Here is a 26520-nt window from a genome sequence, read left to right on the forward strand (position 1 = left end):
TCCCTAGTGGTCACTATCTCTGAAAATCACTGTGACATTTATCCATACTATTCTGCAAGCAGAGGACCCCCCATATTACCTTTTTGGAGTCGGAAATTGACAATCCTCCCATTCTGTTTAGGATTCAGAGCATCCATTCTATAGACAAATGTAATGCCCTGGGTCAGTGGTCGCCAACTGGTGGTCCGTGGACCACTGGTGGTCCATGAGAAAATGTTGGTGGTCCTCAGAAAAATTATTTGCATTTTTTTATATTGCACTAAATCAGGGGTCCTCAAACTATGGCCCCTGGGACAAATACGTGCAATGAACCTTTGTGTTGCTGTGGAGAGTCTCCCCCTTCGGGGTCTTTTTGTGTGGGTCGGAGGGGGACAGAAATTCCGACTTGGGGTCTGCCTTGGCCTCCTGGTGTGGGGCTTTGGGCGAAGGCTGGAGGGAAGTCCCGCTGGGGGCGAAGAGCCGGAGGGCCTTGTTCCAGTGGGGCTGTATCATGGCCTGGAACTGGCTGACCATCTCAGCCCGCTGAGCCTCCAGGTGCCAGTACCTGGCCTTGCACTCCCGCAGGTCTTCCCTCTGCTTGGAAAGCCTATGCTCCTAGTCCTGAGTGAGGTGCTTCTGTTGAGCCTCCTTCTCGGCCAGATCTAATTTGAACTGAGCTGTTTTGCCAACTCTCATGGTGGCTGCTTAGCTCCAACAACTGCTTCCTGTTGGGGCCCTAAGGAGCCCGGGTGGGGAGGCAAGGATTGGCTGGGAGGGGAGGGGCGAGTAGGGGCCGGTGAGGCACTTCTCCACGAGTGACATTGAGTTGGCCATGCCTGCCCAGTCACATGACCACCTAGCCATGCCTACCCAGCCAGTCATTAGGCAGATCATATTAGTGGTCCGCAGGATTTAAAATTATGAATTTAGTGGTCCCTGAGATCTGAAAGGTTGGGGATCCCTGCCCTGGGTGGAATGGTGCACATTCCTCCCCCACAACCCTTGCTAGATTTTATTGGGAGAAGTTTGTATTTTGTCTCATTTTTATCTCTCCTTCTGATGTCAACTGTCCAGAGAACATACTGTAAATAAGCATTCACTGCTTGAGTAACAGTATGCCCCCTCCTATATTTTCAAGTTAGAGGTAGCCCCACAGAGAACTTTAAAACAATGCTTGAATTACCAGGTACCCATAGTTGTGGTTTCTCTACTTTATTACACTAGTTTATTACTAGGATATCTCTCCAGATCTCTTCGACTGGTTCCCTTGAACCTCAGTTGATTGCCTCTCTGCCCCCCCTTGGGAAGAATCACCATCATCAGTAAGGATACTGAAGGAAGACAGCTGATACACTCTTGCCACATCCCTGTGAGGCCTTACACAGCCTTCTATGCAAACTCTGGTTGGTTTTGCATATCCAGAATTACAGTATGTCAAAATTCAAAAGGATTCCGTAGGAGAAGGGAAGGAATCTAACTTGGATGGTCATCAGGAGGAACCAGATTCACCTCTGGCTTGGAGCACATCTAAAATCTCTGCTGCTCAAGACCAACAGACTAGTACTTCCCAAACTTTTTCCTTCATTACTCCAAACCGCTTATCAGAAATCCTTTTTACCCAATGTAGATAAAATACATTTAAGTCCATTTAAATGTTTTGGGTTATTTACCATGGGTTGGGAACCACTGATTTTCAATCAATCAATCAATCAATCAATCAATCAATCGGAATAGAGCTGGAAGGGACCTTGGAGGTCTTCTTGTTCAACCCCCTGTTTAAGCAGGAGACCCTATACCACTTCAGACAAGTGGCTGTCCAGTCACTTCTTAAAAACCACCTGTAATGAAGCTTCTACAACTTCTGAAGGCAAGTGGTTTCACTGGTTAATTGTCCTCACTATTGGGAAGTTTCCCCTTAATTCCAGGTTTTCTCCTTTATTAGTTTCCAACTTTCCATCCATTGTTTCTTGCCCTCTGATGCTTTGGATAATAAGTTGACCCCCTTCTCTTTGTGGCAGCCTCTCAAATACTGGAATGCTGCAATCATGTCCCCCCCCCCAGTCCTTTTCTCTAGACTAGCCAAACCTGCAACAGTTCATGTTTTAGTCTCCAAGCATCTTAGTTGCTTTGCTCCTTGCCCTTTTTCCAAAGTCTCATCTTCTTTGTAATGTGATGACCAAAACTGGATGCAGTATTCCAGGTGTGTCCTTACTAAGACTTTATAAAATGGAATTAATACTTCATGAGATGTTGATTCTATGCCTCATACAACCAAGGATTGTATTAGCTTTTTAAGCTGCTGCTGCTGCACACTGCTGGCTCATATTTAAGGGATTGTCCAAAGGACTCAAAGTTACTGTTACTCTTACAGTTACTGTTTTTGAGCCAGGTTTCATCTAATCTCTACTTGTACCTTCGGTTTTTCCTGCCTAAGTGTATTTGTCATATGAACCTGTTCTCTGTGTTCCTTATCTTCTTGAATTTGAGAAGTACTTAAGTTATAAATATCCGTGTCACATCATTTGATATTTTGATGAAGTCATATTTAGTATTGTCAGCCGACGGTCCCTACTAACGGTCCCTACTAACGGCTCCTCGCCTTCCGAGATCCTTCGAGAAACACCAGTCTATTGGGGGCGCTCTTTCAGAGGGTACCGGCTGCGGTCTTCCTTAAAGGAGCGTCCCTATCCGTCCAGGTTCCCTCTCTGCTCCAGCGACCTAGCTGCGCAGATTCCCCGGAGCGCCGCCTTCACCCAACCGACATTGGGAGCAGTCTCCCTTCAGGCGCAGTTGAACCGAGGAAAAGGGGTCGCAGCCCAGAATCTACGGTGACTGAAACCCGATGCTTTCAGCGACCCGCCCAATGGCTCTGCGGCTTCTCCACCCCATAAATACTCCGCGGAGACAGTCCTGGGAAAGGAACCTCTTGAGGAGGATAGCAGACAGTAGAGCAGGAAGGCGGCCGCGACGGGGAGGTCTTGCTGCAGAGCCGGAACCGAGAGCGCTTTCCGTCCGTCAATCCGCCTTCTAAGGGCCCAAAGAGCGGAGGACGTCTCCGCCGGGAGAGCAATTGGCAAAGCGCGGCCCCTGGGAACATAGGCAGGTGCGCCTGGCCGCCTCTCCGCTCCGGGGATGCTTCCGTGCTGAGCTGGCCCGCACCCGTCGGCCCTCCAACAGTAGGCATCTCCGGGCAAAAGCGTTTCTCGCCCATGGGTCTCCAAAGAAGTCACTTCGAGTCCGCCTCGACCGGCCCAAAAATCCGCGCCCAGACCAGCTCCACGGCGGATGGCTGGGAACTGGAGAGGGCGGTCAAGGAACCCCAGCCTCCGCCAAGCCAGCGCCCCAGAGGGGGCGAGGACCGCCGATGGCCTCTGCTGTCCGGGGGCGGACGAAGCTGTCCACAAAAAAGCGCCGAGACACTGAGCAGCCAGTACGGGCTGCATCTTCTGCTGGCCGGGCTGCTGTTGATGTTCGCCTGGGCGGTGCACGCTGTCGGGGTGGCCAAGAGTGCCGTCCTGACCTACCTCCTCTCCCTCATGGCGCTGCAGCTCCTCTGGATGGCTTGGTACCTCTGCCGCCGCTGTGCGCACAAAAGGCTCATCCAGGACAAGGACACCCAGGCCGGGGCACGTTGGCTCAAGTGTGAGTGGGGCGGGGGCGGGGGCCCGGAGAGAGGGCCTCCGGCTGGGAAATGCGGACAGCCGCTTGCCAGGCTACCCTGGGAACAGGAACAGGTCCCGGAGGAAGCAGCGGCGGAACGTTCCCCACCTTTGCTGCTGCTTAGAAAGCCGCACAATTTTCTTCGTGTAGGCAGTGACATTTTAAGGGTGGAGGCTCTTGGGTAATGTTTGGAATGGAGCATGTGAACTCTCTGCTCTTGATGTCAGGAAGAACAACTTGACTATAAAACTGTTGGCCAGTGGAATGGGATCTCACATTAAATGCTGGCATTCTCCTTGCTAGGGGTCTAGACTGGTGGGATAGAGGTGGTAGAACAAGTTGCTCAACTTTTGGAGGCCATGAAATAGTTAAAATTCTGTAGTTATTTGGTACAAACTTGGCTGCATTTGAGTGAACTTTTCCCTCTTAATCCTGCACAGAATCCAATGCAGTACTGTATGTAAATCCCCTTCTTTGAGAACCCTGCACCAGGTACAGAATGTACTATGTGACCTCCAAGGGCCACTCTAGAAAAAAAAAACATTGGCTGGCCATTAGGAGTCCAGCTGGACCCTATGCATATTTATTTTGATTAGATGACTGTAACAAATATACTGATTTAAACTTGATTTATTTTTTAAGTAAATTCAATAAAATCTCAGTTTAACAACTCCCATTAGGGATTTATACACAACAAAGAAATGTGGATATCCCCTGCAATAATGAACATATCTTTTGATGAGGCATTTACTTACCTTCCTTAATCCCTATTGATTAACATCTCTTCCCAGACAGTGTATAAAACTGAAATATTACTTAAAACTTTGTTTAAGGGAATACGGTAGTTTGTTCATAATAGGTGTGCATAGAGTTGCTGCCCTGGATTCTAATCCAAAACAAAGGCCCTGATTTAAGTGGGGCGCCCTTTCAGGTAATATTTTCCTGAGGATTTGGGGGAATTACATGTTGATGCTTCAGCATATGCATCCCTATTTCAGCAATTCAACTGAGATTATGCTTCATGATTCCAAATTTTATAAGAAAATGGTTATAGAAACAAGAATGCAAAATCCATAGATTTTTTGTTTACTTTCGTAGATGTTTTGGAAGAAGTTAAATGTTTGTTAAAGCTCAAGATGGGGAGTCTAGAATGGTGATATCTCCGCACAAATGTGATGTGTAAAAAAGTTTCACTCTCTTAAGTGAAGGGCCATTGAGTCCAGTGTACACATACTGTACACATTTTTCTGTTTGTTATCATCCTTCAGAAGAACCAGAATGATAGTATTTTGGAGCAAGTATTTTAGTGTAGCCTGTAAAATCACCAATAACATAACTTTGCACTACCAACTCCAAGCATCCTACTTATTGGAATAAATATCCTCCTAAAGGTAAGTTAGAAACCCATTGCAAAATTCAGCAGAAGATGAACTACTTCTGGAGTGGAAATGGGATGATGAAACAAAAACTGTTTTTTAAGAAAGAAAGATTTAAAATCTACTGGTATTTTGTCAACAAATAATGGGAACACCACCAAAGTTAGGGGGTTAATTCTTTTCCTCGTGGCCTTGCTCAAAACTGTCCATTATCCCTAAAGAAGCTGATTTTTTTGGTGGGGTGGGTGCATGGAAGATAAGTGTCATGCAGGAAGTTGAACAGGACAAACAAGCTTATTTTTTTTTTATTTTTTTTTTGCTATTCTTTTAGTACAAAAAATGCTAGGTTGCTGGGAATACCTGGCATATGAAAATTAGAAAGCTTGTCTCGCTTTTTTTTTTATTATTAAAAAGTTTTACAGAAGGTTTACATATTTATTCCCCCCCTTCCCTTCCACCCCCACCCCCTCCCCTCCCTTACTCCCACCACCCCTCCCCCCACCCCTTCCCCTTCCCATCCGCCCACCCCCTCTTACCAGAACAGATTACAGGGTATAACATTCAACAATCATAATCCATCCTAATCTAAATAATTATAACATTCAGCATCTCTTATTCCTTCAATTCCCTAATTACCCTGCTAACTTAATTACCTAAAAACACACCAAATGTCTACATATTTATTCATAACCTATCTGCAACTTCTTATTCCGATATTTACTTTGGATATAATCTATCCATCTTCTCCAGTCCCTTAAGTATCTTTCATTTGAATGTTCCTTCAAGTACGCCGAGATTTTTGCCATCTCCACTAGGTTTGTTACTTTCATTGTCCATTCTTGGATTGTAGGTAAATCTTGCTTCTTCCAATATTGTGCCACCAACACTCTTGCTGCAGTTATTAAATTCAAAATCAAATTAGTCTCTATAACCGTACAATCCGTAACTATACCCAGCAGAAACAATTGTGGTGTAAATTTTAACCTCTTTTTAAGAATATTTTGTAAAATCCACCAAATTTTTATCCAGAACGCTTTAACCTTTTTACATGTCCACCAAATATGAAAGTATGTAGCATCCTCACAATCACATCTCCAACATTTTGATTGTACATTTGGATACATACAAGATAGTTTTTTTGGATCTAGATGCCATCTATAAAACATTTTATAAAAGTTCTCCCTTAAATTTTGCACTTGTGTAATTTCACATTTCTTACCCATATTTTTTCCCATACTTCCATCATTATTGGTTGTTCAAAATTCTGCGCCCATTTTATCATACAATCTTTAACTAGCTCTGTTTCCGAGTCTATCTCTATCAATATATTATACAATCTTTTTATATGCATTGAACTTTGATCTCTAGTTTGTTTTATTAAATTTTCATCGCTTTGTGTAATACCAATTTTCTGATCTTTTCTCCATCTGGCTTGTAGTTGTACATACTGAAACCAAGTTTGAATTATTTTCTCCTCTTTCAACACATTCAAAGGTTTTAATTTTAGTATACCTCCCTCCATATTAAGAATATCTATTTATGTAATTACATCCTGTCTGCTTTCTATACTCGTATTCTCTATTGCGTGCCTAGGTACTGTCCATATAGGTATCTTTTCATTTAACTTATATTGATATTTCTTCCAGACACGCAATAAAGCATTCCTCAATATATGGCTCTATCCACCTTTTTTATCATACACTAAGTAGGCATGCCAGCCGTAAACCAAATCATGCCCTTCAATGTTCAGAATCCTTCCATTTGTTAAGTTAATCCAATCACTAATTGCTGATAAGACAGCTTCATAATATAATTTTAAATTGGGCATTTTCAGCCCCCCTCTTTCTTGTATATCCTGCATTATTTTCAATTTTATCCTTGGTTTCTTACCTTGCCATACAAACTTATTAATACCTTTCTGCCATTCTTCCAGGTTGGCATCCTTTTTTAATATTGGTATCATTTGAAAGAGGAATAAAAACTTAGGTAAAACATTCCATTTCAATTTGTATTTTATGCCATAACAACTCATAATTATATTTATACAGTTTCCCATTAGAAGGTGCAATATGAACACCTAGGTATTTAACTTTTTTAACTATTTTACATCCTGTTACCCTTTGTAACTCCTTTTTTTGATTTATTGTCATATTTTTAACTATCATCTTTGTTTTTCCAATGTTTATTTTAAACCCAGACACTTGACCATACTGTTTAATTATATCCATCAGAACCTTTGCTGATGCTACTGGTTGAGTTAAGGTCACAACCAAATTGTCTGCAAATGCCCGTACCTTATATTCATGATCTCTAACTTTAATTCCCTCTATCTCATCTATATTACGTATTCTATTCAACAACAGTTCTAAAGTTAATATAAATAATAACGGCGATAAGGGGCATCCCTGCCTCGTACCTTTTTCAATTTTGAAAGTTTCTGTTAAACTGCCATTAACAATTATCTGAGCTGTCTGTTCTTGATATATTGCTTTTATAGATTGTATAACACAATTCCCAAATTGCATCCTATGAACTACTCTCAATAAAAATTGCCAATCCAATCAATCAAAAGCTTTTTCCGCATCTAAAAATATAAGCACCGCAGGGATTTGGTTGTTCCTTTCCAAATATTCCAATATATCAACAATTTGTCTTACATTATTTTTCATTTGCCTCCCTTGTATAAAACCAGATTGATCAGCATGAATCATTTTTTGCATTACTGACATTAACCTATTTGCCAATATATCTTAGCAAATATCTTATAATCTGTATTCAATAATGATATAGGTCTATAATTCTTTGGGTGTGTCAGATCTTGATCTTCTTTTGGAATTAATGAAATAAAGGCTGTTTTCCATGAAGGTGGTACCCCTTCTCCCAACTGTACTTTGTATAACTGTCTTGAGAATAATATCTGGATTGAGTTTGACCCTGTTTCTGTCAAGGATTGTGGGCAAACTTAGTTCCTCCACTTGCTTATTGGACCCTTGTCCCTCCTGGTTGGTTTCGGCTGCCAGAGAGGTGACTAGAGACTGGATCCAAGCAATTGCCAACGCTTCGTTGAGAGAGGGGAACTTCCCCGCCTCTCTTAAGGAGGCGGTGGTTCGACCTCTCCTCAAGAAGCCTTCCCTGGATCCAGACTCACTTAATAACTATTGTCCCGTCTCCAACCTTCGCTTCATCGCGAAGGTTGTTGAGACTGTAGTGGCTCAAGAGTTCCCACAATTCCTGGAGGAAACGGAATACCTTGACCCGTACCAATCAGGCTTCTGACACGGTCACAGCATGGAAACAGCATTGGTCGCTCTGGTGAATGATCTCTGGCGGGCTCGGGATGGGGGTTGTTCCTCCATCCCGGTCCTACTTGACCTCTCAGCGGCTTTTGATACCATCGACCATGGTATCCTACTGCAGCGACTTGTGGGGTTAGGGGTGGGAGGCACTGTCTTACAGTGGTTTTCCTCCTACCTCTCGGGTCGCTTTCAGTTTGTATGGGCGGGAGGGCAGAGATCCACCCTGAGGCCTCTTAATTGTGGGGTGCCTCAGGGGTCGGTTCTCTCCCCCCTGCTCTTTAACATCTATATGAAGCCACTGGGTGAGATCATTCGTGGCTTTGGGGTGAGATATCATCAATATGCTGATGATACCCAATTATACATCTCCACCCCAGACCACCCCAGAGATGCCCTTTCCGTGATGTCCCGTTGCCTGGAGGAGGTACGGGCCTGGATGGGCAGAAACAGACCCAAACTCAATCCCTCTAAGACTGAGTGGCTGTGGATGCCGGCATCTCGGGTTTCAGAGGCTTCATCACTTTTGATAGATGGGGAAAAACTTGCACCCGTTGATAGGGCTCGCAACTTGGGTGTCCTCCTGGATGCTTGGCTATCCCTAGAAGACCATCTAACGGCCATGACCAGGGGGGCCTTCGCACAGGTTCGCCTGGTGTGCCAGTTGTGCCCTTTCCTGGACCGAGATGACCTTCGCACAGTCACTCATGCCCTGGTTACTTCCCGCTTGGATTACTGCAATTCCCTCTACTTGGGCCTGCCCCTGAGATGCACCCGGAGACTCCAGCTGATCCAGAATGCAGCTGCACGGGTTGTTATGGGAGCCCCTCATTACTCCCATATAACACCCCTCCTGCATGAGCTGCACTGGTTACCAGTGGTTCTCCGGGTCCGCTTCAAGGTGCTAGTCCTCACCTATAAGGCCCTTCATGACTTAGGTCCAGGATATTTACATGACCTTCTCCTGCCTGCCTCTCACTGTCCTGTTCGCTCACATAGGGCCGCTCTCCTCAGGGTTCCGACGGCGAGCCAATGTCACCTTGCTGTGCCCAGGGGTAGGGCGTTCTCTGTGGGTGCTCCCACCCTCTGGAATGAATTACCTACTGAGCTCCGGATGGCTCCTGATCTCCGCTCCTTCCGTCGGGACTTGAAGACTTGGCTTTTCAAACAAATAGGCTGAGACTGATTCCGGGCTTTATTATTTACTACTAATTAATTATTTGGATTAAATTATGATTTTATTGTACTTGTTTCTTAACTTGTGTTCGCCGCCCTGAGTCCTTCGGGAGAATGGCGGCATATAAATACATGTAATAAATAAAGAAATAAATAAATATTCTGTTAAATAATTCTTTAAGAGGTACAACCATTTCAAGTTGTAGATATTTATAATACACAGCCGTTAATCCATCCGTACCAGGAGCCTTGCCAATTTTTAACTGTTTAATTGCTAAGAGGATCTCCTCCTCTGTTATTAATTGGTTCAACCGTTCTCTTTGTTCCTCTGTGACTATAGGAATATTCTGTCTATCCAAATATCTCTCTATATCTACACCTTGTATTTTATCTGCAGTATACAATCTTGTGTAAACTTCTAAAAATGCCTTTTTAATCATATTTTGGTGATAAACCTCTTTACCTTTATACTCTATTTTCTCTATGGTACGAGATTTTTGTTTTTTCCTCAACATGTATGCCAACCATCTACCTGGTTTATTTGCATTACAAAAGGTATTATGTTTAGCATATTGTAAATTAGTTGCCACTTGATCTGAGAGCATCATATTAAACTGCCCTCGTAATAGGGTAATCTCTTCTTTAGTTTTCTTATCCCCTGGGTTATGTATTAGCACCTTTTCTTTTTTCTTAATCTCTTCTTCTAATTCCCTCCTTTTTTCCGTCTGTCTATGCCTATATGCATTATTCATATTTATCAAAACTCCTCTCATGTATGCTTTACTAGCATCCCATACCATATCCATAGATGTTCCCTTATTCATATTGAAAAGAAAAAATTCCTTCATTAATTTTTTACATTCTATTATGTTTTTCTCATATCTAAAAAGATTTTAATTTAACCGCCAAGATCTCCTAGACTCCAGTTCCATCCAAACTGGACTATGATCCGTTAAAATTCTGGGGCAAATCTTTATCTTCTTTACCCTGGAAAAAAAATCATTTGTAATTAATATAAAATCAATTCTTGAAAAAGATTGATGTCTATCTGAAAAAAATGTAAAATCTTGTTCTTTATAATTCCGTTCACGCCAAATATCTCTTAATTCCATATCCTCCATCATGTCGAAAAAAGATTTAGGCAGTTTCGCTCGCAATTTAGTAGATTGTAAAAGTCTTTTCTTATCAATATTGGGGTCTATTACTCCATTCCAATCTCCCATCAGCATGCATGAATTATAATCCCAGTGTAATAATTTGTATGTATCAATTTATAAAATTTTTCTTGTTGTTGTTGTTGGTTAGGTGCATATATCCCCATTAAAAGTGTTTTCTTCCCTTCTATCAGTAACTCAATTGCCAAATATCTTCCTTGTTGATCTGCTTCAACTAATTTAGCCATCAAGTCTCTTTCAGATAGATCACTATTCCATTCTTTTTTTTCCCAGGGCAGACGCAACAAAATGTGTTCCCAGTATTGCATTTATTAAATATTTTTGATCGGTTATATGTGTTTTTGATCCTTATATGTGTTTCCTGCAGGCATATTATATCATTTTTAAATTGTCTCAGATGGTGAAATATTTTCTTCCTTTTTTGTGGTGAATTTAAACCATTGACATTCCAGGTTAAAAACCTAGAAGCCATCTTCAGACTCTCGAAGCTTGGCAAGAGCTGCTTAGTAATCCACTTGGAATTTCTTTTTCGGTCTTGCCCCTCCCACAGCTTCTGTACCGGTATTCACATTTTCTTGTAATAAGGCCTGCGCTTGTAACATTTTTAATTCTTGTTCTTTACGTTTAGTAACTGCTCTGGTTTGTCTTTGTTCTTTAACTTCTTCTTGTTTTTCAACTATATCCCATGCTTGGACAGCACTTGAAAGTTGCAGTAATTCATCCTGCATACTCATAGCTCCACCTTCTGCTTGCTTCTGCAGATCCTCTTTCCTTCCCTCTGTTGCATCTCTTACTTTTTTAACTCCCACAGATGGTGGGTATCCAGCCTTTAGTATGTAGTGTAGAAATCTCTTGCTTTCCAAATTGTATTAAGGCAATATCGCTCTCCTGCATAGTTCACTACTAATCCGACTGGAACTTCCCATCTGTATTGTATCTGTCGATTTCTAAGTTCATCTGCCAGAAATGCATACTCTTTCTTGGATTTCAACATTTTAGGTGGTATTTCTTTTAATACTGCCACTTCTTGTCCTGCCACTTGCCACTTGTTTTTTTAAGAGGCTTGTAAAATCTCATTTCTAATCCTTCTGGTAACAAAGTAGATTACAACATCTCTTGGTAATTTCCTTTGTCTGGCTATCCATGAGTTAACGCGATAGGTCCGATCAATTTGCCATTCAAGTTCTCCTCTGGACTCTCCTGTAAACTGTGCCAGGGCTTCCACAAAGATCTCTTTCAGGTTCTCTTTGGGATCTTCTTTCAAGCCTCTTATTCTTACAGCAAATTCCATCATCTTATATTGTGTCAACATCACTTCAGCTTCTGTTTTATCAATCTTGATTTGTGTTTCCTCAAATTTACTGTCCAGAATCTCATTAGCTTGAGCAACCTCTTCAACTCTATCCTCTACATAATTAACATGCTTTACCAGTCCCTGGAGTGCAACAACTATGTCTTCCCTTATATGTTTATTTCTTGTCTTAATTATGTCCTTCATTTCTTCCATTTCATCTGAGACTCCTTTAAATGCACATGCAATATCTTCTTTAAATCCTTTTTTAATTTCTTTCATGGCTTCCTGAAACATCTCAAGTGTTAATGTTTGTGCTTGTGTGGTTGTGGTTGTGATTGAGCTTGTGTATCTGCTAGGGGCGATAAAGTTTGCAGCTTGGTAGTCTGGGCGGGAGAACTTCCCACACTCCCTGCTTTAGGCAACCCAGATTTTATCTGCTTTGAAGCCATTTTAAAATCACACAGTCTCAGAATCAGTTCATAAAGCCAGTGAAGAAAATCCAGAAAATCTTTAAATTTTTAATCCCAAAGTCTAAAATACAGAATTAAGTCCAAAAAATTTTGAGTGGGGCTGGTAGCTGAAAGGCGCTAATGAGTTAACGAGTCAGTAAAAACTTTCTTCTTAACTTTCACTTTCGTCTCTTTGTGTTAACAAGCCAGCGCCATCTTCCCCCCCTTTCCACTTCAGCTCCGCTCTTGTAGGCTCGGAAAGAAACAATGGAATTGAGGTATAAATACTTGCAATTATGTAGCCTCCTGTCTCTGTTCTGCCTGCTTCAGTTCTCAATTTGTTTCAATTTCGTAGCAGGGGTGGTCGCAGCGTTTTGCTCTGCCTTTTGGCAGAGGCGTTCCGGCTTTGGAGCTTTCCCAGGCTCCTGGGGAGCTCTCACTTTTTGAGCCCCAGAATTAATTCTAGGGCTCTTAGGGAGCTCTACCCTGCGCCTGGCTGCTCTCTTCCCCCTCTTCTCCCGGGGGGGAAGGTTCTTCGCTGCTAGACAGCTGTTTTTTCGCTGTTCTAGCGGCTAACAAAGTTGCGGGGCTAGTGCTCCACAAAGGAGCGTCCGCAACGTCCTGCGGAGCCGCTAGAAGTCGTCGCTTGTCTCGCTTTTTAAAGGCCATGTATGATAACAGTTTTGGTGTATCCACAGTGAAGTTATTAAATAATTGTTTTCTTCACATATTTTCTACAATTGCTAGAAACATATGCCAATGTATTAATTCAACATCATTTTCTGTCAGTTTGCAAACATCTTTCCACCAAATGGTAATCCGCCAAATAGAATTCATGTCTTCTGAGCTTGATCTGTTTCTCAGTAGTTGTGCACATGCAGAAGGACTTAACATGAGTTGTCATACAGAACCTCAAAATAACTGAGGGGAGTTGATACATTGGGCATAGGAGAAGAGGACAATTCCAGACCACCCCAACACTGTTTAATGGTGGACCCTTTTGAGATCCAAAAGCAACTTTTCTTGCATATCTTGATCTCTACTGTGTGGAGAAAGAGGAATCATGCAGCAGAACATTTCCTGTTCCTGATAATGTTTCTTGTTAATTTTAGTGTTCCATTCTTTTTTGGAAGGGTGCAAAATATATTACTGCAAATTATTAGTTCTTTCTCTGTAAAATTTGCTGGGCTTTTGGTGCTTAATTTTAGACAGTTATTTTGAGTGCAGTATAAATAGAAATGTAGGCTATAAATTGAATCAATACAGAAAAAATGAAAGACTTTGGTCCCTATGATAAGTTACGGCTTACCAAATAGCAAAAATAATTAATCAATCTCTCCAAATCTGCCAGATTTGGAACACTATAACACATCTTGACAACATAACATGTTTGTTTTTTTTAATTAAAAAGTTTTAAAAAATTTTTACAAATGTTTTCCCATCCCCCCTCCCCCCTACCTCCCCAACCCTCCCCCCCAACTTCCCAGAGCAAAATACAGGGTATAGCATTTAACAATCATATACTAACATATGCTAACTATCTATAGACTCCTATCTCCCTCTTGTACTTTTAACTCCCCTTTTACATGACTAAATTTAAATACTTTCTAAAGTCTCTCTATTCATTCATAACATATTTGAAACTTTTTAATCCCATATTTGTTTTGAATATAGTCAATCCATCTTCTCCATTCCAAAATATATCTTTCATTTGAATGGTCCTTCAAATATGGTGAAATTTTGGCCATCTCTGCTAAGTTCACTACTGTTAGTGTCCATTCCTCAATAGTAGGCAAATCTTCCTTCTTCCAATACTGCGCCACCAAAAGTCTTGCTGCGGTTATTAAATTTAAAATCAAATTAGTCTCTATAACTGTACAGTCTGTAATTATACCCAGCAAAAACAGCTGTGGAGTAAACTTATCTTCCTTTTAAGAATATTTTGCGTAATCCACCATATTTTTATCCAAAATGCTTTGATTTTTTTACATGTCCACCATATATGATAATACATGGCATCATCACACTCACATCTCCAACACTTGGATTGCAAGCTTGGATACATACAAGCTAACTTTTTAGGATCTAAATCTAAATCTAAATCTAAATTTATAAAACATTTTGTAAAAATTTTCTCTCAAGTTTTGGGCTTGTGTAAATTTTACATTTTTAACCCATATTTTTTCCCACGTTTCCATCATTATTGGCTCCTCAATATTTTGTGCCCATTTTATCGTACAATCTTTAACTAACTCCGTTTCCGAATCTATTTCTATCAATGTGTTATACAACCTTTTTATATGCATTTGGCTCTGATCTCGGATTTGTTTTACCAAGTTTTCCTCATTTTGCATGATGCCAATTTTCTGATCCTCTTTCCATCTAGCTTGTAGCTGTCCATACTGAAACCAAGTTTGAATTATCCTTTCTTCTTTTAATACATTTAAAGACTTTAACTGTAATATACCTTTTTCCATATTAAGAAGCTCTTTATATGTAATCACATCTTGTTTTTGTTCTGCACTTATGTTCTCTATGGCATGTCTGGGTACTGCTCATATAGGTATCTTATCATTTAATTTGTATTGATATTTTTTCCAGACACGCAATAAATAATATATAACTTAAAAATCTTATCCACCTTCTTATCATATAATAAATAGGCATGCCATCCATATACCAAATCATATCCCTCAATATTCTTCTTTCTGTTAAATTAATCCAGTCACTGATTGCTGATAAGGATGCTGCTTCATTAAATAGTCTTAAATTGGGCATTTTAAGACCTCCTCTTTCACGTATATCTTGCATTATTTTTAATTTTATTCTCGGTCTTTTCCCTGCCCAAACAAAGTTATTAATACCCTTTTGCCATTCCCTCAAATTTGCATTTTTTTTTTAAGTATAGGTATCATTTGAAAAAGAAATAAAAATTTAGGCAAAATGTTCATTTTTACTGCTGCTATTCTTCCCAACAAAGACAATTGTAATTTTTTCCAATTGTCCATCTCTTTCTGAATTTTTTGCCATAACAGTTCATAATTATACTTGTATAATTTTACATTTGAAATTGTAATGTAAATCCCTAAATATTTGACCTTTTTACTATTTCAAATCCTGTTACTCTTTCTAATTCATTTTTTTGATTTATAGTCCTGTTTTTAGTTATTATCTTTGTTTTCCCCCTATTTATTTTAAATCCAGATACTTGTCCGTATTGATTAATTATATCCATTAAGCCTATAGCTGATTGCACTGGTTGGGTTAAAGTAACAACCAAGTCATCTGCAAATGCTCTTAGTCTATAATCATAATGCCTAATTTTAATTCCCTTTATTTTGTCTGACTTATGTATTTTGTTCAACAAAAGTTCCAAAGTCAAGATAAATAATAATGGAAACAGGGGACACCCCTGTCTTGTTCCCTTTTCAATGTTAAAGCTACCTTTCTGTTAAGCTACCATTAATTATTATTTGTGCTGTTTGTTTCTGGTATATTGCCTTAATGGATTGTGTAAAATACTCTCCAAACTGCATCTTTTGTATTATTTTCAGTAAAAAATGCCAATTCAATCAATCAAATGTTTTCTCCGCATCCAAAAATATAAGCACTGCAGGGACTTGGTTAGTCTTCCCCAAATACTCTAATAATATATTAACAATTTGCCCTACGTTGCTTTTCATTTGTCTCCCATTTATAAAACCTGATTGATCATTGTGAATCATTTGTTGCGTGACTGACATTAACCTATTTGCTAATATTTTAGCAAAAATCTTGTAGTCTGTGTTAAGTAATGATATAGGCCTATAATTTTTTGGCTGACTATGATCTTGATCCTCTTTCGGGATCAAAGAAATAAAGGCTGTTCTCCAAGATGGGGGCACTTCTCCTCCGGATTGTATTTTACTAAATAGTTCCCTAAGTGGTTCCACCATTTCTAACTGCAAATTTTTGTAATAAACAGCTGTCAAACCATCTGTTCCAGGAGCCTTACCAACTTTTAACTGCTTGATTACCAAGAGAATTTCCTCAGAGGTTATCGGTTGATTCAATCTTTCCCTTTGCTCATCTGTAATAGTAGGAATATTCTCCCTCTGTAAATATCTATCTATGTCTATATCTTGGATTTTATCACTAGCATACAACCTCGTATAAAATTCTAAAAATGCTTTTTTAATCATATTATGTTGATACACCTCTATACCTTTGTATTCTATTTTCTCTATAGTACGTAACTTTTGTTTTTTCCTTAACAAATATGCTAACCACCTACCTGGTTTGTTCACATTACAAAAGGTATTATGTTTAGCATATTGCAAATTAGTTGCAACCTGATCTGCCATCAACATATTAAACTGCCCTCGCAATAGTGTAATTGCTTCTTTTGTTTTCCTATCCGCTGGATTCAGTATTAACATCTGCTCTTTCTTTTTTATTTCCTCTTCTAACTCCATCCGTTTTAATCCCTGACTACGTCTGTATGTATTGTTCAAATATATTAAAATACCTCTCATATATGCTTTGCTTGCATCCCAAACCATTTCTATGGGTGTACCCTTATACATATTCATAACAAAAAATTCTTTCATTAATTTTTTACATTCTTTCACATTTTCCTCATATCTGAATAAATTTTCATTTAACCTCCAAGACCTCCTAAGACCCTTGCCATGTTCTAATTCCATCCAGACCGGACTACGGTCAGTTAAAGTTCTTGGACATATCTTCGTCTTCTTCACCCTAGAAAAAAAATCATTAGTAATTAATATAAAGTCAATTCTAGAAAAAGATTGGTGCCTGTCACAGAAAAATGTAAAATCTTGTTCTCCAGCTGTCAGCTTCCAAGTTGCCATAAGGAGAGGAGAGGCTTGAACTTTCACCTACTTAATTCCCTTGAAGAATTGTCTCCATGGAGATGGGATGGGGGGGACATTCCTGTGAACTGACGGAGATGGGATGACAAGAGTGGCTTGGAAGATGGCCAATGAGACGCAGAGAATTGGGAACCGGAAAGAGAGGTTTTGGGGGGCCAAAGTTCAGTCCTAACTGCGCATTGAGTCAGGGTCAGTTCGTTATGCTCAATAAAGAGAAAAATTTCCTCAAAGATCGGACGTTTGGAAATTCATTTATTTGGAGATAACAACGAAGCTTGACACCAGCATTCCGTTCTCACCAAATATCTCTCGGTTCCATGTCATCCATCATATCAAAAAAAGATTGGGCAATTTAGCACGCGTTTGGATATTTCGCAAGAGTCCTTTTTTATCTTTCTGGGTATCCAATACTCCATTCCAATCACCAAGTAATATACATGATTTATAATCCCATTGTATTAATTTAGTATGCAAAAGTATATAAAATTTTTCTTGTTGGTTAGGTGCATATACTCCAATTAAAAGTATTTTCTTCCCTTCTATTAATAATTCAATTGCTATATATCTTCCTTGAACATCTGCTTCAATTAATTTAGCCATTAAGTCTTTCTTTAAGTATATAACTATACCATTTTTCTTGTCTGGAGCGGATGCAACAAAATGTGTTCCCAATCTTGCATTTATTAAATACTTTTGATCTCTTGTTCTAATATGTGTTTCTTGCAAACAAATTACATCATTTTTAAACTGTTTCAAATAATGAAATACTTTCTTCCTCTTTTGCGGTGAATTTAAACCATTAACATTCCAGGTTAAAAATCTAGTTGCCATTTTTGGCACCTTGAGGCTTTTGGAGCGCCAACTGAAAATCCTCCTGAATTTTCTTCTTCGGCCTTACTCCTCCCACTGCTTCTGTATTTGTAATTTCTTGGATTGTCGACTGAGTTTGCTATATCTTTAATTCCTCTTCTTTACGTTTGGTTGCCGCTCAAGTCTGTCTTTGATCCTTTGGTTCTTCTATTTTTTCGAATAATTCCAGAGCTTGAACAGTACCCGAAAGTTGTGATAAATCTTCTTGAGTAATCGAGGCCCCTCCTTGAGCTTGTGCCTGAAGCCCTTCTTTCTCCCCCTTTCTTGCCACCTCTGCTTCTTTTCTTCTTCTAATTTCTGGAGACGGTGGGCATCCAGCCTTTAGCACATTGATATAAAAATCTCTTGCCTTCCAAACTGTATTGAGACGATATTTTTCTCCTAAGTAGTTCACCACTAATCCATCTGGAGCCTCCCATCTGTACTTTATCTGGCGATTTCTGAGTTCTTCGACTAAGGCATAATCCTTCCTAGTTCTCAACATTTTGGGGGGGATTTCTTTCAGTACTAAAACCTCCTGTCCTGCCACCTGAAGTTTGTTTTTATAAGAATCCTGTAAAATTTCATTTCGTGTCCTCCGAGTGGTAAAGTAGATTACAATATCTCTTGGTAATTGTCTCTGTCTGGCAAGCCATGAATTGACATGGTAAATTTTGTCTATTTGCCATCCTATCTCTACCTTTGAATCTCCAATTAGCTGTGCGAAGACTTCTGCAAAAATCTCTTTCAAGTTCTCTTGATTGCTTTCTCTCAGACTTCTTACCCTCAGGGCAAACTCCATCTCTCTGTATTGTATCATTGTAATTTCTGCGTCTGCCTTTTCCATCTTGGCTTGAGCCTCACCCATATTTATTCAAACTCACATTGGACTGATTGTTTTCTTCCACCCTTTCCTCCAATGATTCGATATGGTCTGCCAGACCCTTAAGCGCCAAAACAATGTCTTCTCTTATTTCTTTATTTCGAATTTGAATTACCTCCTTAATTTCAGCCATCTCCTCAGACACGTTTTTAATTTTCTCATCAAGAACAGATGTAATTTTTCCTTCTAAAACAGAAGCTTGCACCTTTAAAGCCTCCTGAAGGGCTTCAAGTGTCAATGTTTGTGAATCCGCTGGGGCTGGCAAAGACTGCATTTTGGATGGTAAAGCTGGGGATCCCCCAGCACTTTTAGGCACACCAGTTTTTATTTGCTTTGAATCCATTTTCTAAATTTCAAATTGCACTTTTTCCACAGCCAAATCAACAAGTCCAATAAGTCCAATTAGTTGTAAATATTATACTTTGTAAACAATCAGTGCTATATTCTTTAGTCTTTAAATCCTAATTCTTCTGAGGTAAAGTCCATTAATTTTGAACAGAGCTGGCAGCGTTAACGAGTACTTTCCTCTTAACCTCCACTTTCACACCTTTTAAAGTTACGGCACCATCTTCTTTTCCCTTTTTTTTTTCTCCCTTTTAATGATCTCAGAAGGAAGTAATGCTCAATCAGAGTTAAAGTTTAGTACTTGCGGTTATAATCACTCCTGCCTTTGCTCTGCCTGCTTTTGAATCGATTTTTTAAAGAAATTGTTGCAGGGGTGGTTGCGGCATCTTGTTCTGCTTAAAGCAGAAGCGTCCCAGATCTGGAGCTCTGTCAGGCTTCTAGGGAGCTCTCACCCTTCAGAATTCTGAGCCCCAGAATTGTTCCTGGGGGTCTTGGGGAGCCATCCTTCACCCGACTGCTCACCTTCCCCCCCTTTTCCCGAGGGGAAAGTATCCAAACCGCTAGACAGCTGATTTGTCCTGTCCTAGCGGTTTTAACATGATCCGGGACTGGCGCTCCCAAAGGAACGTCTTCCAACGCCTGCAGTGCCATCGGAAGTCGACAACATAACATGTTTTTAAAGGAGTTGGAGTACAGAACAGTAGGGAGAAATTAAATTGATCTGTACAGCCGATTAACCTGGTGAGCAAATGTTTATGTCAATGAATAGAAATGGAGGACATAAGAATATTCTTTATTCTTGTGTGTCCAATCACACTTGGCCAATAAAGAATATTGGATTGGATTGGATTTATTTTATTCTATTCTAATTCTAATTCTATTCTTCTACATATACAACCCAGTATTAGAAATATTGCTGTTAGCCTGTTAAGTCTGGAATAACTTATGTGAATGAAGTTGAAAAAGTTCTTACTTTTAGTATAACTTTCGTTTAACATTTGTTTCAGGTGGAATTACTTTGTTTGCAATCATTACTTTAATTATGGATTCTTTCAAAATTGGATACTTTGTTGGATTTTCAAGTTGCTTATCAATTACAGAAGGCATTTTTCCAGTTGCACATGCAGTTCATACACTTTTGCAGGTAAAGCCATTTGGTCTCTTATTATTTCAGATGTATACAACTCTTTTAGGATTGTATTGTTGTTGTGTAAGAGCCTAAAATAAGCTAACTCGGTTCAAGATTTTTTCACCCCTCTAACTGTATTTGGTCAAAGTCCATTAAAAACAGCATCACAATTACTGGATTGGCAAGGAAATTCCTATAGAATGAAAAGTAACTTCCCTTAAAGCATTGGTAATCATACATATTTTTCTGTGCTAGTCCATTAAAAGCCTGAGAATTATACAAGATAACAACCATGCTCCCATTCATTTTAGAAGGAAAATCCCCAGTGGCTGGTCATTACAAAGACTGTAAAACCATTTATTTATTTATTAAATTATTTATTTATTAAATGTATATGCCGCCGCTCTTCAGAGACTTTTGTAACTCATTTAGTTACAAAAAGTGACATTTGTTGATTTGATAGTAACATCTAGCTTCTATTTGGGTTCCATTGAAGGTCTTTAATTTTGATAACTTAGTTTACATAATTAGCTTACTAAATAGGTTTGAAAGTAGGGAAGCCTGATAACTAACAGTTGCACACATAAGCAGTTTGATAAAAAGTCACATTGATATCATCATCATTTTCAGGACAAAAAAGAAAGAAATGACAAAAACTATTAGTAACAATTAGAAAAGAAAAACAATTAATAAAGGTAAAGAACATTAAAAAAGCATTAAAGGAGACCATTGAAGCTGGGCAGCTAATAAATTTAAAATAATAATTTAATTCAGAATATGTGTTCATGCATGTAAGTATGTAGATTTAAATGTCATCAAAATGGATTGGATGACTGGTGACTGTGGACAAATGCCCTCTTTTTGTGGCCCGTCCTGAGAAAATCTCATAGCTATTTCAGGGACATTCCAGTGTCCTGTCCTTCCACCTTCTCCTTTCTCTACTTTTCTAATCTTTGCCAAGTAAACTTTCTGGTATTACCTGCCCGACGTTTGTGAATTTCTGATTGCTACTTATAACTTGAAAAAAACAGACTGTGTTTTTTTCAGGACTGTCAGCCCTGCCCTAGCTGGCTCTCTAGGAAAGAAAGACACCTGACTCCATCAGAAGGTTACAAGGCTCTTTTACTAGAGACAACTGGATGCAGCAAAAGCAAGGCCAGATCTGAAGAAACCACATGCAAATTGCTACATTGATCCAAATCCTTAGCCCATTCCCAGGTCCTGGGCACACAAAAGTCCTTGAAGTGGTCCAGATGAGATTGGTTCTGATTGACCTCTGCTTCCTGTCTGTACTGGTCTCTCCTGCTTTTCGCCTTTACAACAGGCCCCCTTCCCCCCATCTCCCTCCCTCTCAGGATTGTGATAGCCTACAGCACAAGTGACAGGGAGGGCAGACTTGACATGCTGCCCCACTTTACAGGGACGTTCTGCAAAAAGAAAAAGAAATTAGTGCTGTTCCCTTTGATCAGGGGACTGGAGGGGTACCTGTCTGGCGCTACTGATCTCGTGTGATCTTGCACTACAGTACTTTAGGCTTCTGTTCTTGGTGAGGCCTGCACCAGATCCGGCCAAAGAGCGTTTGCAAGCCGACAAGACTTTGGGGCAGCGAAATCGTGTTGCTTCAAGCCTCCCATTGGCTTGCATATGCTTTTCACTCTGAGACTACCTTCTATTTATTTTTACAATATTTTTTACTTTTTAAATACTTTTAAATATTTTGTGGATTTTTGTGGACTACCTTGTATTATCTTTTTATATTATATACTATCTTTTTTTTATACTAACAAGGTGACACTTCATTTTTTTTACTCTTAGCTGAGATACTATTTTTTTTTCTTTTAAGGTGAGATTTTGTTTTACTTTCCAAATTTTATTCATCTGTCATTTTCAATACATGTGTTGATTATGAACTATTTCAAGTGGGCTATAGGAGAGAACAAAAAGAGAACTTGAACTCCTAGAACAAAGAGGTGAGAGGTGAGAAGAAACGGCCCAGCTGAAAGGCATCTTGGTGGCCCAATTGAGAGGTGCCCAGCTGATAGGCAGCCCAGTGTCCCAAATGAGAGGTGGCCCTGCAGTTCATCTGAGAGAAAGAAAGACAGCTGAGCTGAGAGATGGAGAGGCAGACCAGTGACCCAGCCCAACACCTAAGTGAAGGCAGTGTGGTGCAAATGGAGGCGACTGATCAGTGGTTAGCTAGGTGGCAGCAGACTAGCAGTTGTGAGCAGCATGGCAGACCTTGAGCAGAAGCGGTGCAGAGCTAAGTGGCAGAGGAGTGAACCACCCAGAGCAGTGACCAAAAGAGCACCAGCAGCTGAGAACAGTGCAGAGGACCAACTGAGCAGTGGCGCCCACAGCAGTGGCTGAGAGCAGTGTGGCAGACCAGCAACAGCTGAGTGCAGTGCGGCAGACCAGCTAAATGGAGCAAAATGCCCACATCAGCACATTGTACCTGAAAACCCCGGCAGTGGTCAGGCAACCGCAGGGCAATAAAGCAGGGAAGAGAAGGATAAGTACAAAACACTTGTGGACAGGGAGGGAAGGGATAAACTTTCAATGCAGGGAGTAGAGGGTTAAGAGCAAAGCATCTCCTAGAAAACAGCCTGAGATTTCCAACAAAAAAGAAATGCATATTAGTTCATAAAGGGTCAAGAACTCTTTTAAATTCTTAAATTTTTAAAATCTCTGAATACTTTTTTTAAATTCTTTTTTCAAATTTTTTAATTTCTTTTTTCATTTTTTAAATTTCTTGTTCAAATTTTAATCTTTTTTCAAATATCATTTTTAATTTTAAATTCTTTTTTCAAATTTTTAAATCTTTTAATCTTTCAATTTTAAATTTCTTCAGTTTTTGAAAAAATATTTCAACTTTCTCACATTTTTCAATTAAAAAATTGAAAAAAGTTTACTTATTTTAATTCATCAAAAAAATTTAAATTCTTAACGAGCTAAGAGAAAAAAATAATCCATGGAAAAAGAGACAGACACTTCAAAACAGTGAAGATAGTGATGAATTTTTCAAGACAGAACAAAAGGCCAAGAACTCTTGTAAACTAATCTTCACAACAGGAAAATTAATTTTTAGACATTTTTAATTTTTTAACAAAGAATAAAGTTATGGAAATAGAGACTGACAATATAGTACAGTGATGGCAAACCTTTTTGGCGTTGTGTGCCAAAAGTCCGAGTGCGTGAGCACTGTTGTGCTTGCGCGTGCTGGCAGCCATAATGCACGCCCCCATTTGCGCATGTGCACAAGACCTCCATGCTTCCCCTGCACATGCACCCCCCACTGCACACTGCGCGTGCCCACAAGCACCTCCCCGCACTGTGCATGTGCACATTCACCCTGCACTGCACATACATGTACCCCCCACGCATGCGCCTCTACTTTTTCCAAGAGGGCCGACGCGCCTCTTACCAGGTACCGGCCCATTTCCTGGTAAGACAGCCGCTCTTGGCCCCACCACCTTGGCAGCGCCATTTGCTGGCTGGGGAAGTTCTGAACACGTGGCCTTGCCTGGGCTCCTACCCACTGGGAGCTGCAGGCCGAGCACTGTGGCTGGCGGGGCTTTGGCAGACCAGCAGCCAGTGAGGGCAGGGTTGGTGGTGGGCTGCTTGCACAGATAACCCCATGGCCGCCATCAAAGCAGGGCTGAGATGCCCCTCTTGGCTCAGTCCACCAGCTGCGTGGGTTCCCTGGGCTGTGGGCATCGCTGCACTGTCTCCAGTGTTCTTCCTGCACAACCGCCCCACCTCAGAAGAGCAGCAGCAGTGGCAGCTGCAGGGGGAAGGGCAAGAGCAACCAGCCGGTTCAGGCGCACGGGGCAGCATTTGCTGGCTCGGCTGCCGGCTGTCCCGCCCGCTGCTCCTTCCTAGGCATTGGCTCGGCCAGCGGCTCAGCAGCAGGTGTGCGGGTTGGGCGACGGGCCCAACTACAGGTGGCGCAGCACCCCCACCCAACCCCCGCCTCTCCAGCCACTGCAGGGGGAGGCGATGATACCCACAGCCAACGCCGGGGAAGGGATACTTGAATTAGTAGAAGAAAAAGGGTATAGAGCCAACTCCAGTCACTCTGAAACTCAATGCACAAAGCAAGAAATCCCAACCTAAACAAGAAGACCACACCAAAATAAAACATAATAGGGAGCAAACTTCTAAAAAAATGATGACCCCCCATATATGAACATAACAAAGAAAACCGATACACCCAAATTGAATACAATAGGGAACAAACAGCTTCCATAAAAAACAACCCATACATACATATCTCAAGATCAAGACCAATGGTAACATGTCAGAAGAAAACAACCAAGAGCAAAGCCCTATTATTTACCCTAGTCCACTCCAATGAAGCCTCTCTGGACCTGAACTTTCATAACCTCCTCTTAAAAGAAAATATGCAGACACTCACAAAAGAGCATTCATCAATAATTTCTAAAATAGAGGCACAATCCAGCATTCTTGTGACAGGAAGAAAAGTATCCCAGACTTCCCCTCCATGCTGGTCTCCATCACCTCACCCCCTTTACAACAGTCTCCCTTTCTCCCCACCCCCCCCATTGTCCTCCCTCTCAGTATTGTGGTAGGCAGCAGCACAAGTGATGGGGAGGTCAGCCTGACAATGACTTTGATTGGTTTGTTTTTCTTGCAGTCTATGATATTCTTACTAATTATGTACTTACTAATTATGTACTAGTCGTGCCTTTGCGGCCTCTGACCCGGCGCGGATCTCGTCTGGCTCCTTGGTTTACCAAGGAGCTGAGGGAGATGAAGCGCCAGAAAAGACGCCTAGAGAGTAGTTGGAGAGCTAGTCTTTTTGAATCGGACCGGACACTGGTAAGATCCCATATTAGGACTTACCTAGTGGCGATAAAAGCAGCAAAATGTATGCATTTTGCTGCTCTTATTGCGTCATCAGATAATCGCCCGGCCGCCCTGTTTAGGGTGACCTGCTCCCTGCTCCACCAGGAAGCGCGGGAGGACCCCTTGGAGGGAAGAGCCGAGGACTTTGTTCAGTATCTGTATGACAAAATCACTCAGATTCGGGAAGGTCTGGACTCTGACTGGGTAGATCCAGCGAGAGTGAGGGAGGCAGGTCTTGAGACTGTTATCTGGGATGAGTTTGATCCTGTGACCCCAGATGACGTGGACAGGATTCTGGGTAGATTGGGGGTCATGGGGCCATGGGAGGCAGATGGGCCTGCTGGTTACGTACCTGGCTCCTTGCTGCGTGGCAGCGACCCTGCCCGAGCTCCTCAATGTTATAGCCGGGGTGGTGGTTGATACCCCCAGTCTTTTAGTCATGGGGGATTTCAACCTGCCGTCCATCGGTGAAGCATCTGGGGTGGCTCGGGAGTTCATGGCTTCCATGACGGCCATGGACCTGACCCAGTTAATTCAGGGCCCCACTCACATAGGAGGAAACACGCTGGACTTGGTTTTCGTCTCTGGTCAGTGGTTGAATGGCTTAGATACAGGGGATATAGTTATTGAACCCTTGTCATGGTCAGACCATTCTCTCCTTAGACGTGACTTCCTGACCGCTATGCCCCACCGCAGGGAGGCGGAACCGGTCAGGTGGTTCCGCCCCAGGCGCCTGATGGATCCTGATAGGTTCCGGATGGAGCTTGGGCCATTTCCTGAGACTCTGGCGCGCGACTCGACAGAAGACCTGGTGGCCGCCTGGGATAGGGCGGCCGCTGGTGCTTTAGATCGGGTTGTGCCTTTGCGGCCTCTGACCCGGCGCCGAATCTGTCGAGCTCCTTGGTTCTCCGAGGAGCTGAGGGGGATGAAACGCCGGAAAAGACGCCTAGAGAGTAGTTGGAGGGCCAGTCGCTCCGAATCTGATCGTACACTAGTGAGGTCTTATATCAAGACCTACTTAGTGGCGATAAAGGCGGCGAAGTGTAATTACTTTTCCGCTCTTATCGCGTCGGCAGAAAATCGCCCAGCTGCCTTGTTTAGGGTGACTCGCTCCCTTCTCCATCTGGGAGCGCGGGAAGACCCCTTGCAAGGTCGTGCTGAGGATTTTGCGC

The 26520-nt window shown here is 41.2% G+C and overlaps 1 protein-coding gene across 3 annotated transcripts in view; it reads left to right on the plus strand.

Annotated features, from left to right (window-relative positions):
• The first annotated feature begins 3188 nt into the window (after positions 1–3188).
• OTOP1 (otopetrin 1) overlaps positions 3189–26520 on the plus strand; it is a 71400-nt gene continuing 48068 nt past the window's right edge. For all 3 annotated transcript variants that reach the window (XM_070948297.1, XM_070948295.1, XM_070948296.1), the window contains exons 1-2: positions 3189–3621; positions 20361–20497. In XM_070948297.1, the coding sequence (XP_070804398.1) occupies positions 3189–3621; positions 20361–20497 (570 nt within the window). The remainder of the gene's footprint in view (positions 3622–20360; positions 20498–26520) is intronic.

This window comes from Pituophis catenifer, unplaced genomic scaffold (genome assembly GCF_029215685.1).
Source record: "Pituophis catenifer annectens isolate HBS135680 unplaced genomic scaffold, rPitCat1.0.hap2 SCAF_8, whole genome shotgun sequence".
Classification (NCBI taxonomy): domain Eukaryota; kingdom Metazoa; phylum Chordata; class Lepidosauria; order Squamata; family Colubridae; genus Pituophis; species Pituophis catenifer.